We start from the raw sequence: 21,246 nt of genomic DNA, 5'->3' as shown, positions 1-21,246 counted from the left end.
TTGAAATTGTTATTTATGCTTGATTTCTGTTGTTTTCAAGATTTTTACAATGTGGATTGATTTCTTCCACAGTTTGCCTGTCCGATGTAATCTTTTAAATGTGTGTCCAAATGAACATTTAAAAAAAATCATATGTTTGTAAAAACTGACGTATCTCCAGCCTTTGAGGCAGTGTTGTTTTCGTCATCAAAGACATTAACAAAAATCTTTCATCGACAAACAATTTTTTTAATGATGATGACCTCAGGATGATGACCTGAAACATGGCTTGGGAGACTAGTACATAATGAGAAAAATGCAAGTTTTTGTCTGATGGGACGACAACGAGACGAAAATTTTCATATTGTACGTGGAGTACGTCAGCTTGCATCGTAGCAGTGTTTGGGTCGTGTCACTTATGTGAGATGTCCTTCGCCTCTCCCTCACTCTCCTTACCAGAATTTAGGATGTGTCTAAAGCTAGGTTGCGCTCCATTTTGCTTGTTTGGAAACACAGTAAGATATGTTTTCTTTTCTTGGCAAGAGAGAATATGCAATGCTGCTTTAGCTTTTAAAGGTCTGTGCTGAGTGATCATCAGATGCTAAATGTAACTCCTAGCATTAGCATTAGCTACAGCATGGTGAGCGTCTCTTTAAACAATGGCCAGTCTAAAGCAGAGCTACTTGGCTTTTCTGGTCGATAAGTCTAGAGGAGAGACAGTTGGCGAAATGGCATTTAGCTAATAGCCCAGTTCAGCTGTTTTGTTAGGTAAATGAGCAATTACAGGGAAATATTGATTGCTTGCAACTTCTGGCTAGAGTCTAAGAATAGCACAAAAATCTAAGACTTCCCAGTTCCCTGTGTTAAACGCTCGGACAGCATTGTTTTTTGTACAGTTCATGGCTTCCAGGTAGGCATTTCTTGCTGAGTGTGTACTATTATCACCCCCAAGTTGGCATTGTCCTTGTAGACGCTACAATATGTGCTCGTCTATGTTCATTCGAAATGGTTGGAAACCTTTATTTTTGGACTAAATCTTATGAATTTTACAGACGAAAACATTTTGAGTAACTATTGACTAAAACTAGACGAAATTTGTACGTGAATTTGTCGACTAAAACTAGACGAAGGCGAACACATTTTGAAATAACTAAAATATGACTAAGACTAATAAGTATTTACATCCAAAAGACTAAGACTAAAACAAAACAAAACTTAAAAGGGCTGCCAAAGTCAACACTTCTTAGAGGGGTTAGGCATGGATTAAAATTCTCCGTCGTAGTGACGAAAATCCCTCAGCAGGGGGTACTGGTGGGTGGTAACGCATGAGGAAATAGACGACTAATTTTACAATCATTAGCTCTTGTTACGGTTGTTTTTTAATCCTGTCGTTATGTTTTTTTTTTGTATTCTAGGTTTGTTGTGCTGTAACATATGGAGGACCAGGAGTGCAAAAATTATATAAATACACAATTAAATAAATGTTAAATGTGTCCTTAAAATGATTCAATTTCAATATTTATTTATTTCGGTTTTTATTTATTATTATTATTATTATTTGTTTTATTTATTTCGATTTATATTTATTTCAATTTTAAATTTACATATTCCAATTTCTATATATTTCAGTTTTTATTTATTTCAACATTTATTTATTCCAATCTATCTTCATTTATTTCAACATTTATTTATTTATTTCAACATTTATTTATTTCACTTTTTATTAATTTCAGTCTTGCACTCTTGTTCCCCTTGTACTGCATGAAATAATTTAATCTGTCTTGGGCTCATCAAACGTGCTCAGGGTCCAAATTTCCTGCGTCAACGTGTTCTGTGAAGTCTAACATTTCTGCGATTACATCCCGAGAAAACTCATGCACTTCCATGAATGCAGTTGCAGTGCAAATTAATAATGTTATCGAGTTTTCTAAGGTGTGTCGTACGTTCGTGGCATCACACATCACCAGAGAAATGCAATTTTTTTAAAACCTTAATTGTCCATAAATAGAAAATGTCGGTCCATGTGCAGAACATCTGTTTTACACATGATTCATTGCGCTATCACATCGGATCATGAGAAACGGTAAATTCTTGGTATTGGGTGACCGCACAGACAAGCAGAAATGTTCGTGACGTCAATATTAGGCAACAACGATGATGTCAGTTCCTTAAAATGGCCAGAATAGGTTAAATGATATTTCTTTCACTAGGTTTTGATATAACTTTACACTGAAATGTAAGATGCTACTTTGAAAGCAAAAATATTGAGCAGTTTGTGCTTAGCTTCAGAATAGAATCCAAGAAGGCTGCTACCGGTCTGAAATCCCTACAATTGGAAAGAATCCAGTGTGGATTCAAGTTCTCATGAATGTGATTGGACTTTGAAATGGACAGGGCTAGCGCGAGGCTTCATTTATTAATTCTTATTGGGCTACCCATTTTCACTGATTCACGAATAATGAAGCAGGTTGTAGACTTGTAGTAGCCCTTTTTTTTTTTTAGAAGCAAACCTGTTGTGGTAGTCAGAAAGGAAAGTTCTGGTCAGCCTCAAAAAGTCTGCAAACAGCGAATGGGATGTTAATTTCCTAGTTTGAGGTTGAAGGCGAGTATTCAAGTGATGCAATTGGTCTGCAACAGCACATTTTCTTGTATATTACTGTTACTGTAATACTGTAGTTATTGAAATACCTTCACACTGAAAACATCATTTTAAATGTCTAATTAATTAAAATAGGTTGAAGTACCTAAATTGAATTAAGTACCTGGAATACCACACCGGTTATATTGCCCCCTCCAAAATCTCAGGAATGTTAAAACAAACAAAATTTGGTCAAATGATTTTTTTTTTTCCCGCATTAATCCATGGGTTACATCTGTACTTCTCAAATAGTGTGGGGCGCGCCAGGGGGGTGCAGAGCAATGCCGGGGGTGGAGCATGTGACCTCAGGGAAGATTCTTTTTTGCCGTACAAGAATAAAGTGGAATTGCACATCCATTCAGTGGGTGGCAGTGGCGCTCTCATTTTCAGAGTATGTGCAGTATTTTTAACCAAACAAGAGCACACAGCAAAGAGCACTGAAGATATGAAGATCTAAGATGAGGAAATATGAAGAAGAATATGTAGCGTTTGGCTTTTGGCTTTGACTTTTAATACAGTGGAAGATGAGGAAAGACCAGTCTGCTTACTGTGTCTAGAAAATGTTTGCAGTAGACAGTAGGAAGCCAAATCAATGAAAACGTCATTTAAAAACATTAGACCTCAATCACATTGATAACCCGCTTGATTTTTTTTCCCAACGAAAAACATGGCAAATATTGCCAACAATCGTCCCGCTTTGACAGTGTTACATCAGAACCCAGCGAGCACTGTTAGCATCATATAAGGTGGCATACCAAGTTGCTCAGGGCAATATAACCCCACACCGTAGCAAAGGAGCTGATACTGCCCCCAGCAAAAGTAAAAACTGTCCCTCTGTCCAATGACACTGTCGTTTTTGTTCTATTTTTGTTTTTTTGGGGGGGGGGGGGTCAAATTGTTTGGCATGTTGTTCTCATGAGTTAATGTTGCTAATCATTTTGAATTTGTTATTATTTCTTGATTTTGTAAAATTTTATTTTTCAGTATTAAATGGTCATAAAATGTACCTTGAAATTGGTTTTAGTTTGGATGCGACGTTTTTTTTTCTTCTTTTTAAATCCAAGCAAAGTGATGTGTTTTAAGTATTTTCTGTTACAAACAAAACAATGTTAATAAAGTTATACTTTATTGTAAGTTGATCTATATTACTTTTTTTCTTTAATATTAAAAATTACATGTTATGCAGAGGTGTACTTAACAAATGATTCTATACAGCGGGGGCAGGGCGTTGGGGAGCACGAAACGTTTACGTCTTCTAGGGGGTGTGACAGAAAATAATTCAGAAGCACTGGGTTATCGTAATGGACAAAATTAATGTTTACAATATTTGGTGTATATTTACTATTATACGTGTGCCTTTAATAGGACAAGCCAAGTCAAGAATAAAGGTGCCAAGGACATCATGGCAGTCGAGGACATGAATGGAGAAGTTAGATTCTCAACACATCTTCCATACCCCAACAATCTGAGCAGGTAGAAACAAAGCAACAATTATTGTGATAGAAATTATCTTATGCTTATTCGAATTCTTTGCATGTGTTTGTGTAAAGACCATTGCTGGAGCCAATAGAGAATTTGCTGCAGATGTTGTTACTGTGGGACCCAGTAGCCCGCGGTGGAGGTTTGGATCCTGGTACGTCTAAGGCAAAGTGCTACATCGCGCTCCAGAATATTCTCAACATGAAGGTCAGTCATAACAGAATGACGCTTTGATATTTCGGCCATTTAATTCTTAGATTTGGCACTTAGGTGATTCATGTGTTGGACATGACGTCAGCCCAGCTGCACTCTTTGATCCTGGAAGCCGACGAGAGCTTGCACTCCTTGCAGATTCGTCTAGAGAAGCACACACAGACACACATCTCCCCACCTAATCAAGAACTTCTGTTAGAAAATGGAATCTCCCTGGACCCACGCAGACCTCCTGCACACTGTCTGCCAGATGGTTTGGTATGTGACGCATACACAGAAGTAAATTTGCAGTAAATGATGATCTTGCAGCCTTATTTTACTGTCAGAGGTGGCTAGAGGAGCCAAAAATTGTACTCAAGTAAGAGTACCGTTATGTTTAAATGATATGACTCAAATAAAAGTAGTCATCCAAAAATTTACTCAAGTACAATTAAAAAAGTATCCGTTGAAAAGAATACTCAAGTAATGAGTAACATTATAAAATGTCCGATTTAAAATAAAAGTGTTTTTTTTTTCCTTAGCACAACTTCATCTATATGAACTGTTATTATTATACTGTACTAAAGCCCAGTGGTCCCCAACCTTTTTTGCACCACAGACCAGTGTAATATGAGCATTTTTTTCACAGCGCGGCAATGTGTAAGACGATAGGGATAAAAACGAACATAAGTGCAGGGAAAATGTAACCCACCATACGCTGAATCAATGTTTTTTAACAGCGGCCTGTCCTAAAACTTGATGGCAAATATCCTTGGTCGCAGGCATAATAAGTTATTCTCCAATCGTGAAAGGTTTCTTGGCTTTAGCAATACAGTTCGCCACGAGGTATGATGCTGTCAGTGCATTCACTTTTGTTGCCTCGTTTGCTAGCTTTTAGTGGTTGTAGGCTCCTGTTTTGGCTCAGTAGGTGGCCTTGTCTCCGTAAAAAAAACTGTCCAAAGACATCGCCGCACACATCCAACAGCCATCAGCAGTTAACGTTACTGTTTACATTGACTGGCTCTGGGCTTGGGAACCCCAAGAGGGTCAAAAATAAATAAATAAAAACATTTTGAAATGGATACAATTTTGATTAATAACAGACAAATTGTGTAATATTGCCCTTTAATTGTAAAATAAATTATATTATTATGAAAAAGATTTTACATGATAAAAAGTCGTTTTCACAAAGCGTTATTTCATAATGCCTTTATAAAGTTTTTTTCAGCACAGTGTAATTTGATAAGATTTAAGTTTTTCACAGACTTTTTTTTCATAATGTCATTTTTCAGCCCAATGAATTGTCTTCCGTCAATCAAATACAAAAGGTGGAGTCTAAGTGATTGGCTGGCTCATGGAGTCTGGTCGCTAGCATTAGGTAACGTCAATGAACTGTTAGGTAAACCTCCAGAAAGCATCTCATCAAAAACACACTGCTACTGAAATCCTCGCTGAGGTAAAGGCCTTTCATTATTATTCAACTGGTTCGCAACTTCCCTGAGTAACTCTGAAAGTGACACTACCAAATGCTAGCTCAGCTAGCCAGACTTCACAATCCAGCCAATCCCTAACTGACTCCACCTTTTGTATTTGATTAACAGGACACGCGTCGTTGTGCTGGAAAACGACATTATGAAATAAAAACGTAATTGTGGAAAATGACATGACAAAATAAAATTACATCGTGAAAAACATTTTTTATCTTGTAAAATCTCATTGTGCCTAAAAAAGACAATATGAAATATAAATGGCTATTGTGGAAAAAGGCAGTATGAAATAAAAATACTTTGTGGTAAACGCTTTTTATTTTGTAAAATCTTTTTCACATTAGCCTATTTTACAATTTAAGGGCCATATTACACAATTTGTTATTTATCAGAATAGTATTTATTTCAAAATGTTTTTTATTTATTTAATTTTGACCCTTTTGGGGTTCCATACTGGGCTACTACAGGTATGCAAATACCCCAGTAATGACAGCCAACCACTAGAGGGCGATGTACGCAAAACCCCAAGAGGCACAGGCTAGGTTACAGCCGTCAACAAATTATTTTTTCTCAAATGCACCACGAACCGGTACCGGTCCCTGTTGGGGTGGGGATCACTGCTGAGTTGCTGAGCCTATTACATGACCGTATTATGCCAAAAAGATAACACAAAGATCATCCCATTTAGACCAAAACACTATGACCCATCACCCTAACCTAAAGAGCATGAGTGTCCTCTAGTGGAGAAAAAAAACATTTTTACCTCCTAATGGTATAATGGAGTCATGTGTTTATTGTAGCGACATCTCATTGGTGAAGCGCTACTGTTGGCATCTCTGGCAAAAATAAAGTCAGTATGTGGAATAAAGAGGAAAAATGTAACGACTGTAGTGTAGCCCAAAGTAGTGGAGTAAAAAGTTGTGTTTCTTCTTCAAAAATCTACTCAAGTAAAGGTAAAAAGTATTGTGTGGTAAACTACTCTAAGTATTTTTTCTCAAAAAGTTACTCAAGCAAATATAACGGAGTAAATGTAACGCATTACTACCCACCTCTGGTAGCTGTTTAACATGTCTGTACCCATAATATTTGTATTTCTGTTTTCTCAGAGAGGCTGGGATACTTCCATCGTCTTCCTGTTTGATAAAAGTCAATCCAAGTACTCAGGACCCCTCACTGCCAGACCCCTCCCTGACAGTGTTAACTTTATTGGTAAGAAATTGTTAACATAAAAATAGGTTTCAAACCTAGTTCTTGCCGAATTCTTTAATTACTATTAAAGGTTTGAAGTTGTTCAAGAGGGTAATTTAGGTCTGTCTCCAATCAAAATAGAGTAGTGCCTCTACATTAGGGTGTGTCAAGAAATAAAAAGTTGAGAAATGAGAGGGGGCCCTATGTTTTCAAGTTGTCTTATGATATACTTGATCATAGTCAAAAGCAAAAAAATAGTTTTGACTTTATTTACCTACCCCCTTTTTTGATTGAAAAAAACAGCATTTTTTTTGGGCGTTTTTGCATTTTTTGACCATTTCCGCCTAAACCCTGTTTTTTCAGATATGTAATTTTTTATGCAATATTTATCATCTCCATTTAAAACCAGAGATTTACTACAGTTGAAAATGGTCCCTTTAAAAATAAAAAAATGGTCCTTTTAAAAATTAAACTTATTTAGTTTCCAATAAAACTTTTACTCTTCTAACATGCCAAGACCTGCCGCCGGCCATCACAGATCATTAAGAGAACACTTTGTACCCGAACATATTTGAATTGAACTGTTGAACCTTTTTATTGATAACTCCTATTGAGATGGGTCCCAAGACCAGGCATGAGGCTGGTACTAGTCTGGCTGATGTGACAGGTCCAGGAGAAGCGATGATACAAACAGAGCTCCCTACCCTCCGGGGTGTCCTGAGGCACGGCATCTACCTGCAGGAAAAGAGGCTGTTGGAGGATGGGGTGGATAGGAGGAACTACAGCATCAACCAGCTGGTCAAGGATGTCAGGGTGGAGTTGGTGGGCTGTTGGCAGAGGGCAAATGCTCAGTTCAGTCCCCCGATGGCGATCACCATAACAGACAAGTCCATAGAACGGAAAATCCAGGTGGCCTGGACTGCTCTGGAAAACTTCGCCTGGAACAGAGGGGGCATGAATTGGTCACCAGGATTGCCTCAGAGTGAGCAAACCATGCAGAGGACCGGACAGTCTGCATGACGGTCAACTGCACCACCTTGGGCTGGGTGCGGAGGCAGGACAGCTCAAACAGGACATTCCTTGGACCATCCACCCAGCTGTTGTTGACCTTTACTTGGAACCAGCAGGGGAAGTACACATTAATTATGAAGGAGACAATCTCCCTCACTCTAGCTAGGAGCTTGCCCTTAAGTCCATGACTGCGGCACCACCAGTCACAGAACAGGTTAGCTGTGGTGAGCCACCGGCTGTGTCCGGTCTTGCCAACTGTCAGTGCAGCAAGATGTCCATCTTGCCACTTCTGATAGCTTTGGTGATCCTGTATCCATAGTGCTGGTCTGAGGAGAGGTCTTTCACTATTTTGTCAGGAATATCAGGGAGACTTGTCTTCCCTGGAATTGCCGGGAAGCTAAGGGTTCTCTCTAGAGATCTGACAGTCGGTAGCAACTTCAGTCATGAACTTAAGGGCAAGCTCCTGGCTAGACTGAAGGACATTGTCTCCTTCATAATTAATGTGTACTTCCCCTGCTGGTTCCAAGTAAAGGTCAACAACAGCTGGGTGGATGGTCCAAGTAATGTCCTGTTTGAGCTATCCTGCCTCCGCATCCAGCCCAAGGTGGTGCAGTTGACCGTCATGCAGACTGTCCGGTCCTCTGCATGGTTTGCTCACTCTGAGGCAATCCTGGTGACCAATTCATGCCCCCTCTGTTCCAGGCGAAGTTTTCCAGAGCAGTCCAAGCCACCTGGATTTTCCGTTTTATGGACTTGTCTGTTATGGTGACCGGGGGACTGAATTGAGCATTTGCCCTCTGCCAACAGCCCACCAACTCCACCCTGACATCCTTGGCCAGCTGGTTGATGCTGTAGTTCCTCCTATCCACCCCATCCTCCAACAGCCTCTTTTCCTGCAGGTAGATGCCATGCCTCAGGACACCCCGGAGGGTAGGGAGCTCAGTTTGTATCATCGCTTCTCCTGGACCTGTCACATCAGCCAGACTAGTACCAGCCTCATGCCTGGTCTTGGGACCCATCTCAATAGGAGTTATCAATAAAAAGGTTCAACAGTTCAATTCAAATATGTTCGGGTACAAAGTGTTCTCTTAATGATCTGTGATGGCCGGCAGCACGTCTTGGCATGTTAGAAGAGTAAAAGTTTTATTGGAACATAAATAAGTTTAATTTTTAAAAGGACCATTTTTTTATTTGAAAGGGACCGTTTTCAACTGTAGTAAATATCTGGTTTTAAATGGAGATGATAAATATTGCATAAAAAATTACATATCTGAAAAAACAGGGTTTAGGCAGAAATGGTCAAAAAATGCAAAAACGCCCAAAAAATGCTGTTTTTTCAATGAAAAAAGGGGGTAGGTAAATAAAGTCAAAACAATTTTTTTGCTTTTGATTATGATCAAGTATATCATAAGACAACTTGAAAACATAGGGCCCCCTCTCATTACTCAGCTTTTTATTTCTTGACACACCCTACTCTACATACGAATTTAATTTGTTCCAGGACCTGGTTTGTATGTCAAAATGGTCGTATGTCGAGCAGGATTTTCCCATAAGAATACATTATATTTCAATTCATTCATTCCACAGCCCAAAAACCTACGCTAAATCCGTAATAAATACTGCTGGTACAATTACTAATAGCAATTACATATAGCAAAACAAATGAATTATAAATACAAATCGGAATAATAATGATGATAATGGAAATTTAAAAACGTTTTTATTGTCACCTTTCGAGCATGTCGTCATATGTCGAGACAAATGATGAGTCAAATTTTACGTCAGATGTCGAAAGGATCGTATGTCGAGGTACCACTGTAAGTGATTTTTAGATAGTGGGAATCAACATTTGTTTCTGTAGTCAGGGAGACGAAGACACAGCTCCCACTGGCTGCATTGCGGAAGGTATGGGGAGAAGCAGTCAGCTATATTTGTGGACTAAAAGAGGACTACACCCGCCTTTACCAGGGTCAAAGGGCTGCTATGTAAGTACATTTATGGAATTGCAATTTGAGTATGAGAAGTTGAGTTAACAACCTCATCGACGGCTGGATTCGTATAATAATCTTTTTTTCAAAGTAGGGCTGCAACTAACGATTATTTTTATAATTGATTAATCGGACTATTAATTAAATGATTAATCGACTAATCGGCTAAATGTCACTTTTTTTCAATTACATTCACAATTTAACTTAAAGTTGTTTTGGGCCTGTTGCGAGTTACAATGAAGACAAAATGGATGACTATTTTCTCTAAGAATATTATTTTATTACAGCTTCCAGTCTACAACTGTACTCTTTGAAAGCAACACTAGGTAACTTTTCAGTTTTGGTCAATTTTAGCGACGTAGGTGAACAAAAGCGGTAGTGTTTTGCCTTAAAGGAGACTGCGTTTTTCATGAGGACCAGTGCACAGTGTCGTAAAATCACGCAGTCGCCTGCAGATGAATTGAATGACATTTCTGTTTCCAGCGGCAGTGTTAGGGATGAATAGTAATGAGGTAATGAATCCAGTTGTGGCTAAACAATAGCATATGACGATTTTTGAAATAAACGTTTGATTTTGTACTGTATTTCCCCACCAGCCCGCCGCCCCACGAGTTCGGTTGAGGGTGGGGTGGTCTAGCCAGTGAGTGAAAGCTGGGTCAATGTTTTTTTGAGTGTCCTTTTATCCTGGTAGCCTTTTCTTTTTTTGTCTCTTTTGTTGCTCTGCTATCTTTGCAGAATTTGCGCGAAGGTGTTCGCATCGACTTCCGTCTTTATAACGAATGGGGAAAGGGGAAAGTGATGTATGCTGTAAAGCAGTCAGCACATTTGTAGTTTTTTTTTGTGTCGCAGGGTTCCTGCCATCCACCTCAAAGTTAATTTGTGTCATTGAAAGTGATACAGACTGCTTCAAGATATTAAAGAGGTCGCATTCAGCTAGTTGCTAGTCGACATATCACAAATGTTATGAAAATATTTTATAAAGGTTGAAAAGTTACCTAGGATTGCTTTAAGTACATAAAACTTGACAATGTTTAGAATAAAGGTTCTGAGTATAAAACATATTAAGAATTTCTCAGTACACAAATCAGAAAAAAGTCCTGTTCATTCAAATAAAAAACGTGCTGCTGATTGACATCTTTTTTCTTGTAGGCAAATTGTGTCAGTGATGCGTTTTTTTTCTTTAAACAAACTAAACAAAAAAATTGAATAAGGAGGAGGCAGTCCGTAATTAATCAATTTTCTTTATCAAACAGTTGTTCATAAATACAATCCAATTTCAAAGCACACGCTCTTGTATGACAGTTTAAAGTTTGAATGGGAGTTTGTGTTGAGACTCTAAGCTGTTATAAGAATGGCTTTGTGTGTGTGGTTTCTTTATAAAATGAAATGAGACTTTACTATCTAACTTTACTATCCAATAATAACTCAAGTGCTAATGCGCTTCTCCAAAACACAACACAAACGGATACTTAAGACACTGATTAGCATAATCACTTAGTAGTAACATCTTATCAATGAAAAATACAAACACTATAGTTGGCTTCATTTACTCACCTCTGACAGGGGCACACTGGATCTAACAACACGAAATACAATCTCACTCTTGACACTTTGTGATATTATTGATTCAGCAATCCAACCTGAGTGTAGCAGTGAACGCTCTCTTTCAAACTATTTTGACTTTACAAGCAACTTAAAGTTACTGTGAGAAGAAAACAATAAAACAAATGGAACTGTCCATTACATCCTTCTCAGAGGTTGCATGACATGTCTAAGAAGAACTGACTGGGTCAGGAAACTTTCAAAGTAAAATTACCTCACCTTGTCAATTTTCCGCCAATAGTGAAGTGTTTCAAATTTTACTTGGAATTTTTTGTGTGAAACTTCCAGATTGTACACCTAGGGTTCAAGGGTACCAATGTGTGTACAGTGATAATAAAAAGTATCTGAAGCTTTTGGAATTTCTCACATTTCTGCATAAGATCACCGTCAAATGTGATCTGATCTGATCACACTGATGAAAAAACAGTGTCTGCTTTAACTAAAACCACTCAAGCATTTATACGTTTTCATATTTTAATGAGGATAGTATGCAAACGATGACAGAAGGGGGAAATACAAGTATGTGAACCATCACATTTAATATTTTGTGTCCCCCCCTCGCCCCCTTTGGTAGCAATAACTTCAAGCAGACGCTTCCTGTAGCTGCATGACGATATATCGTTTAATGATCGCCATCGCGATGTGCACAAGGGCAATAGTCCCATCGCGGGGACGTGCTATAGTTTGGGGGGGGGGGGGGTTTATCCCTCAAACTTCATGCGCTCACACAGCCTCCCTCCCACCTTCCCTCTCCCAGCTCTTTGTTCCTTAGTCACTGTGGCACTCGCGTATTAAAGTTAACGATGTTGACAGATGGTTGTCTTTGATCTTGCCAGAGAAGCCGACTTCATATGCGCCTCATACGTCAATCATCGTTTCACTTGCTAAATAGTTGCTGCGCAAGGAAGCGCGCGCTGGAATGAATGTGTGTGTGTCGAGATGTTCGAGGCAGCCGGACTGTGGCAATAAACGCTAGAAGTGATCTTGAGGAGTTTGTCATTTCTACATGTCACTCCAGGAATGATTCGGTGGGACAGTAATGTTTAAAACTGATCATAATTATTACATTTGAAGTGCTTAAAAACCATTTATTAAAATATATAATATATATACATTTTTTAAAATCATACTTTGGGGGGGAAAAAGTGAAAAAACATGTCTTATATGTATCTCTTTGCAATGTTAAATCTGAATAAAAATATTGAACACACACCCAAAAAAAAAAAAAGAAAACCTTTGGGGCCATTATTGCGGCGGGTTCTGGTCCCCACTAACCGCGATATTTCGCGGTTACTGTGGTCACGGTGAATCATCCAAAGTCTTTCCAAACATCTTTTTAAGTAATTGCAATTTAATATCGCAATATTATATCGCAAACCCCCCCAAAAATCGCAACAATAGTTTTTTCCAATATTGTTCAGGCCTACTGCAGATCAATCTGGCACATCGATCTGGACTAATTTTGGCCCATTTTTCTCAACAAAACTGCTGTAGTTCATAAAGTTAGATACCTGGGATGTCGCTGTCTTTAGGTCATGCCACAGCATGTCAATTGGGTTCAAGTCTGGACTTTGACTTGGCCACTCCAGAACATGTATTTTGTTCTTCTGAAACCATTCTGAAGTTGTTTTACTTCTGTGATTTGGATCATGGTCTTGTTGCAGCTTCCATCCTCTTTTTAGCTTCAACTGTCAGACAGACGGCCTCAAGTTTTCCTGCAAAACATCCTGATAAACTTTTGAATTCATTCTTCCATTAATGATTGCAAGTTGTCCAGGCCCTGAGGTAGCAAAACAGCCCCAAATCATGATGCTCTCTCCACCACGCTTCTCAGTGGGGATGAGGTGTTGATGTTGGTGAGCTGTTTCATCTTTCTTCCACACATGACTTGTATTACTCCCAAACAATTCAACTTTGGTTGCATCAGTCCACAAAATATTTTGCCTTTTTGCGAACATTAAACGAGCAACAATGGGGTTTTTTTAGACAGCAGTGGCTTCCTTTGTGGAGTCCTCCCATGAACACCATTCTTGACCATAGTTTTACATATAGTTGATGTGTGCACATAGATATTGGACTGTGCCAGTAATTTCTGTAAGTCTTTAGCAGACACTCAAGGGTTCTTCTCTCTGAGAATTCTGGGCGTCATCGTTGGTGGACAGCAACTCCTTGGGAGAGAAGCAACAGTGCTACACTCTCTGTATTTGTAGACAATTTCTCTGACTGTCGATTGATGACTTTTAGACTTTTAGAGATAGTTTTGTATCCTTTCCCAACTTTATACAAATCAACAATCCTTGATCGCAGGTCTTCAGACAGCTCTTTTGACCGAGCCATGATGCACATCAGACAATACTTCTCATCAAGACAATTCTTACCAGGTGTGTGTTTTATAGTGGGCAGGGCAGCTTTAAACCACTCATCAGTCATTGGGCACACACCTGACTTCAATTGTTTTTTAAAAATTGGTTCAATTGCTCTTTAACTCTCCTTAGGCAGAGGGTTCACTTATTTTTCCCCCTTCTGTTATTGTTTGCATGCTATCCTCATTAAAATATGAAAACCTATAAATGTCTGGGTGGTTTTAGTTAAAGCAGACACAGCTTTTACATCTGTGTGATTTTGACAAATATCAGATCACATTTGATTGGTATTTTATGCAGAAATTTGAGAAATTCCAAAAGGTTCAAAAACTTTTTCATACCACTGTACTATATTGCATTTAGCATTAACCCAGTGTGACAAAGCATTGCTTTCTTGTGTTTGTTTGTGCATAGGCTGAGTCTGCTACGTTACAACACCAACTTAACACGCTACAAGAACCTGCTCTTCTCCCAGTCACAGCAGCTGCAAGCAAAGCTTGCTTTCTTCAAAACCAGTATCCAACATGATTTGGAGCATTACACCAAACAGAGACATACGGGTATCTGTGAGTGTCTTTCCTTTTTCTCTCCAGTTCCATTAATGCGTAGTTTTACATAGGTTTTAAAGTTGACACACTGGTGTTATGCACAATAATCATCTGAATGATACTTTCATTTCCCTTATAGAAAAAACTAGAAAGAAAATATTGAATAGTACGGGTTATAGGTCACATTAACTGTCAACCTAGATTTTGAGTATGAACAGGAATAGAGTGATGTTTTTATATCCATTGTGTTTTAATGTTAAGCCTCAGAAAAGATGCTCAGGACATGGCATGAAAATGAAGCAAAGGCCGACGGTTTTACAAAGGTAGGACAAAGTTTTTAGAGTCATTACTACATGTGTACTTTCACTGAAAAATTTACAAGAATTTTCTGCGATAGGTTGCTGATGTGGAATATCTGGATGAAGCAATAGTTGAGCTTCATTCTGAAATTGTGGAATTACAACGGAGTCCATTCTTGAGGAGACAAGGAGACTTGATGGAACAACTGTCAGTAAATGAGTATATGTTGCAATGATCATTTAGTTGCTGTATTATACACATCAACTAACTCAGCTTCATGTGGTTTTTCACAGTGAGGGAAAAGCCATTGAACTCTACAAGCAACTCAAAGCTAAGTGCAAAAGTTAGTGCAGATCTTCACATTTAAAAAAAAAAAAAAAAAAATTGCAGGTAACTACATAATCATCAGGCAATTGTAAAAAAACAAACATATTTGTTCGTTCAGGCCCTGACCCACCACATGGTTACAGTGACAGTTCGAGCATGGTGAAGGCTATACTACAAATGGTTCAGAACCAAGACAGAGTGTTGAAAGACTTGTACACTCACCTTAGGTAACTCATTCACAAACACTGGACAAAGTGGTGCACGACAAATTTATCGTTCTACATATTTACATATTTTGTCTCACTCTGCAGTAAAATTCTGGTGTGTAAACAACGCATCGTTGATTTGTTCCCAAAGCTGGAAAAGGCAGTGGAAAGCATAAAGATGGCAGAGGCGGCAATAATGCAGATGCAAACAAAGCGACAGAAAGAGTTCTGGTACCTTCTGAAGATTGCCTGTGTGAGTAATATTATGTTAACAGTGTAAAATTAATATTCAGAAGCCATGATTTTTGGGAGATTAAAAAAATCATTTTATCGTTCGTAAACCTTGTTTTCTTGTTTCTTAAGGCCCAGAACAATTCACAGATTAGTGTTCAGCCATCCAGCGATAGGTAATGTGTTTCAAATACAAATCTTTATATTGGAAAAATGTTTTGTAAAATTGCTACTCTTGTTTTATATTAAATTGTGCCTGAGAGTGTATATTAAAAATGATTGGTTTTGTTGTCTTTGCAGCCGAAGACATTTTAAAATGAATCCATCTTTTGTTTTACAGTGAAACTGTTCCTCAGTTATTGGATGACAACCAGCGTTATCTAAGTAAACTTACATCTTTGCTGCAGGATGTCAGCCATGAGAGGGAGCAAAGTTTCATGGTACAGTATAAAGAGTGTAAACCAGGGGTCCCCAAACTACGGCCCGCAGCCACATTTGGTCCGGCCCCCTGAACAAAACAAAACAAAAAAAAGTTGTAAAAAAAAAAAAAAAAAAAAAATTTTTTTTTTTTTTTTTTTTTTTTTTTTTTTTTTTTTTTTTTCAATAGAGTTATTTATGTCCTGGCTTTTTTCTGTGAAGAACTGAGCAATGGTTATTTGGTTATTATCTATTTAATTAATACAGTATTATTATATGATATTACATTACATGATATTATATTATATTATATTATATTATATTATATTATATTATATTATATTATATTATATTATATTATATTATATTATATTATATTATATTATATTATATTCAGGGGTGCACATAAGTGGTCTGCACATGCGTACTGGACGTAGACAAACGCGCTGGCCCTCAACGGCTTCCATACGCTTTTGCGTACCGATGGCTGACCACTATTTGCGGCGGACACGAGAAAATAACTTCTCAAAATGTCGATGAGGAAGGCCACACTGAGTAATTACTTCCGTGTTCCCCCACCCCCATCAAAAGACAGACAGACGACAGAGACGTCACCGGAGCTACCGAAAAAAAGGACTTTTGCTGAAAAGTGGCTACAGGAGGTACCATGGCTAGAAGTGAATGATGCTCGCACGGAAATGCGGTACAAAATGTGCCGTGAGAATCCCAATGTCGCCGATTAGAGCAACGCATTTTATGTAGGGTCAAAGAATTTCAGCCATCCAAACTTTGAAAAGCACGAAAAAAACAGAGCATGTGGCAATTAAGCAAACTATCGATGTCAAACAGGACCCCACTCGCCCTATGGACATGTGGCGGAATAGGGCGGAATAAAGGTAATGAACAGCGACATGCACTGACAAACGTGTTATTGCTCGCATTTTACAAAGCTAAACATACACGTTCAATGAGGTCTTATGAGGAGGACATCCCACTTTTAAAAAGGCTTGGAGTTAATGTGGGAGCCGCATAATGCCCTTTATTTTGAATTGGTGCTTTTATGTTTATTTCTTTACATTTCACTTCAAAGTAATGGCAATTTTGTTGTGCCAGTTGATGTTAATCAAGCATTAACTGTTAATATAATTAATCAAAGTTAATTGGCTCTAAGTAAAGCTTGTCATAAATTTATCGCATCAGGTGGGTCGGCTCTCAAGCTCAATGAGGACCAAGTCACATCTCCAGGTCCTCCTCTGAGAACCTGGGCAAAAAAATTATGTGCACCCCTGATTATATTATATTGTATTATATTATATAATATTATATTATATTAAGGGCTGTCAAAGTTATCGCGTTAACGGGTGGTAATTAATTTTTTTCATTAATCACGTTAAAATATTTGACGCAATTAACGCATATGCCCCGCTCAAACAGATTAAAATGACAGCAGTGTCATGTCCACTTGTTACTTGTGTTTTTTGTCTCCCTCTGCTGGCGCTTGGGGGCGACTGATTTTATGCACCATGAGCATTGTGTAATTCTTGACATCAACAATGGTGAGCTACTAGTTAATTTTTTTGATTGAAAATTTTACCAATTTTATTAAAACGAAAACATTAAGAGGGGTTTTAACATAAAATTTCTATAATTTGTACTAAAATCTATCTTTTAAGAACTACAAGTCGTTCTATCCAGGGATTGCTTTGACAGAATATTAATGTTAATGCCATCTTATTGATTTATTGTTATAATAAACAAATACAGTACTTATGTACAGTATGTTGAATGTATATATCCGTCTTGTGTCTTATCTTTCCATTCCAACAATAATTTACAGAAAAATAAGGCATATTTTAGAGATGTTTGAATTGCGATTAATTACGATTAATTTTTAAGCTGTGATTAACTCGCTTAAAAATTTTAATCGTTTGACAGCCCTAATTATATTATATTATATTATACTATATTATATTATATCATTTTTATTTTATTTACTTTGGTTCCGTGAAGAATCCAGAAAGGGTTATTTGATTGTGGCTTTCTGAAAAACAATACATTTTTACATTTAGGCACTCCTGCAATCGTCACACTTTTTCTGTTACAAACTGACCCCGGCCCCTCATCAGAGAAGAAAAGGGTTATGTGGCCCTCACAGGAAAAAGTTTCGGGACCCCTGGTGTAAACTATATAGCCTAGGGCTGTCAAAAGATTAAAATTTTTAATCGAGTTAATTACAGCTTAAAAATTAATTAATCGTAATTAATCACAATTAATCGCAATTCAAACCATCTATAAAATATGCCATATTTTTCTGTAAATTATATATATATTCTGTAAAATAATTTGTTGGAATGGAAAGATAAGACACAAGATGGATATATACATTCAACATACGGTACATAAGGACTGTAGTGGGCATTTCACTCTACTGTCATTTAAATCTGTATATGCTGTCCTCACTCCGAAGTGTCTACTTTTTCCAAAGCTAGACAGCTAGTGAACGACGCCTTAATAATCAGACTTATTCCTTTTTCATCTGATTTATTAATAAAATGGCCTCAAACCACGGTCCTCTTTAGACCGTAGTGAAACTACAAAAAAAAGTACACAAGCATTGCATTAGCAACAACGTTAGCTTAGCACGCTATACAGGTTCACTAAACATAAACAAAAAGCGTCTCATACAAAAAATATAACATTTCGCTTACTAACATAATATGTACATTCTTTACAACAACCATACTTACGGACAAATCTTGTCCAAGGATCATATAAGCACAACATTACAACGTAGGCGTCAGCCCGAGACGTCGTGCAGCCATATTGAACTGGCAAGAAAGCAATAAACCATGTCGCAAAGCGACCACAAGAGTTCGCTGTTAGACAGCACAAAAAACCTTGCTGTAAAACTTACCAAAAGGCAGAATACTGTCTGAGCGGGACGTGTGCGTTAATTGTGTCAAATATTTTAACTTTATTAATTTAAAAAATTAATTACCGCGCGTTAACGCGATAATTTTGACAGCCCTAATATAGCCATTTATTTAAGTAATGTGGATTTTATAATTTACCCACAAATGTACTCAGGCAATGTGAATTTATTAAAAAGTAACAACAAAGATGTGTTTGTGATTGATATATATATATATATTTTTTTTTTTTACTATTTTACTAATTCAGTGAACTAATAACCATATAATAATAGCCCTGAACCCCCTTGGTTGATCTCTCATGACACATTAGGGTGTCATGTAACCCAGGTTGTCGTATCACTACATAGTAAAGATTTGTAAAGGACGTTTTTGTACATGTAAGCCAAATTGTGGCATGTTTACCTCGTGTGATTCTCCCTTGATGTTCAGTAAATTCTAGTGTGAGTTACCCCAGCTTCATTTCAGTTTAGCATTCTTCAGTTTCATTTTATTTTTTCCATTGATATAATACTTCTCTATGTTCTTTCTTCAGGATCAAGACTGGAGTTGGATCCCTTATGGCGCAGAGAAACACAGCCAAGAAGCCTCAAACGGTCAACCAGAAACTCATTGAGTTAGACCACTAGTGCCTTACAAAATGTGCTGTCTGGAAGTTATTTTGTTTCTTTTGTGTTCTTGCCTGACACAATAATGTAATAGACATCAACTCTATGCTACAGCCTGTAAGCAATGAACTATTTAACTTGTCATCGTGTTGATTGTTAGTTGTTTTTAAGCATGTTACAGACTGTAAGTAAAAATGTATTTATTTTACTAATGAAACAGAGCAGTGAGCAATGATTGAAGTTTGTGCCCACTTACACACCATGCGTTATTAAACACATAGAGGATTTTGTCAGATCATGAAACCCAAATTTTGTTGTTACTGTATATAGTACTCCAAATGTGTTAATATTTACTAATATGTTAATATTTATTTTAAATTCAAGTACATATTGGGAAGTCAATTACATTCAATAGCATTTTCAGCCACGGGTTAAATTAACCCTATATTGTTAATGATAATTTGTTTACAAGTTATATGGTGAGATTTATAAGTTTAATTACAGCAGGCGCACACCCAATCAGGTCGCATTCTCTTTTCGACTAAGGAAGTAGAGTTTGTTGCAGCAAGCAACGATGTAGCATAAGCAGCTCAACCTCGTCTAAGTTTCTGAAATCAAGCTCTCAATAAGCTTCCTAAGTCACATCGACTTAACTGCTTGTTCACTCGCAGGCCAAAGTGTTCTACGTTGTGTCTGTGGTTTAAAAGTTAAATTAAGTAAACATCAGTGAAACAAGAAATCTTGTGTCTCCACTTGTGAACAACTCTGCATACTCAGTGTACCTTTTTCACCATCCATTAGCATTGATGATAAGTATGGTATCTTATTTTTTACTGTTTTATTAATATGACGTAGGTATAATACATTTTTTTGGATAGTTTTTTTGAGATTTAGTTTTTTTTTTTGAGTACTTATAGGGTTCCGATTTACGCGGAAATTCGGGTTACATCGCCAGCGTAAGAAAGGAACTCGTTCGTAACTCGGGGGCTACCAGAACATATGGGGAAGCCAACTACATGCAATAAAAAATTTTCGGCCACTGGGATGGCACTGCATCGCATGCCTTCCCTCAATCTCAGCGTATGCTAGAATAGTATGGAAGCCTCATTGTATACTATTGATGCCTAATGAAGCTTTTGAGAAGCCTCGAACGACTTGAGCAAATTCAGTATATGAAGCTTCATTACCAGTGACCTCTCCTGGCATAAACTAAAACTGCATGGGCTGTCAAAGCATCTTTCCTTTGAAGTTTGATGCACACAGGAAAGCTGATTTTTATGTGCTATTTTGTCATCCTTTGAAAATAATCACCAATGTCACTTCTTTAAAAATTTATTTTAATTATTATATATTCATAATTATTATATATTCATTTAATTTTTTAATTGTATACATATATTTTTTCACAAAACAAGACATACTGAACCAAATTCTCATTACATTGTATTGATTAATGATTTTACTTCAGGGACATCGGCTACAACCACGAAGTCGTGAACAGAAATGCGGAAGTAAAGCGGAATCACCTCGGAAACTTGTCAATAGTGTAATGTAAAAATTACAAATGTGTTGAATCACTATTACGACTACCTCAAGTGGCGTATACGAACAAAATGCCTAAGTACAGTTCAGTTGCATTAGTGTGTTCAAACTAGAAAATGTGATGTTATACATATATTAAATACATTTATGAGGATAGCATTTTGGTCTCGTTTTACTTTACTACGCTACTGTATTGTATTGAAGTACTGT

The 21,246-nt window shown here is 37.5% G+C and overlaps 1 protein-coding gene across 9 annotated transcripts in view; it reads left to right on the top strand.

The window, feature by feature from the left end:
- Positions 1–21,044, top strand: part of LOC130922859 (inhibitor of nuclear factor kappa-B kinase subunit alpha-like) — a 28,948-nt gene extending 7,904 nt beyond the window's left edge. For 7 of the 9 annotated variants that reach the window (XM_057848067.1, XM_057848066.1, XM_057848061.1 and 4 more), the window contains 14 exons: positions 3,983–4,090; positions 4,168–4,303; positions 4,367–4,567; positions 6,882–6,984; positions 9,836–9,959; positions 14,342–14,493; positions 14,737–14,798; positions 14,873–14,982; positions 15,069–15,118; positions 15,221–15,329; positions 15,414–15,561; positions 15,672–15,715; positions 15,880–15,979; positions 19,422–21,044. In XM_057848067.1, coding sequence (XP_057704050.1) covers positions 3,983–4,090; positions 4,168–4,303; positions 4,367–4,567; positions 6,882–6,984; positions 9,836–9,959; positions 14,342–14,493; positions 14,737–14,798; positions 14,873–14,982; positions 15,069–15,118; positions 15,221–15,329; positions 15,414–15,561; positions 15,672–15,715; positions 15,880–15,979; positions 19,422–19,502 — 1,528 coding nt within the window. In that variant the 3' untranslated portion in view covers positions 19,503–21,044. The remainder of the gene's footprint in view (positions 1–3,982; positions 4,091–4,167; positions 4,304–4,366; positions 4,568–6,881; positions 6,985–9,835; positions 9,960–14,341; positions 14,494–14,736; positions 14,799–14,872; positions 14,983–15,068; positions 15,119–15,220; positions 15,330–15,413; positions 15,562–15,671; positions 15,716–15,879; positions 15,980–19,421) is intronic. The other 2 variants (XM_057848062.1, XM_057848056.1) reach the window with 2 other exon arrangements.
- The last annotated feature ends 202 nt before the right edge of the window (positions 21,045–21,246 follow it).

Source organism: Corythoichthys intestinalis, chromosome 10, assembly GCF_030265065.1.
Source record: "Corythoichthys intestinalis isolate RoL2023-P3 chromosome 10, ASM3026506v1, whole genome shotgun sequence".
NCBI lineage: Eukaryota > Metazoa > Chordata > Actinopteri > Syngnathiformes > Syngnathidae > Corythoichthys > Corythoichthys intestinalis.
This window is presented reverse-complemented; position numbering and strand designations above follow the sequence as displayed.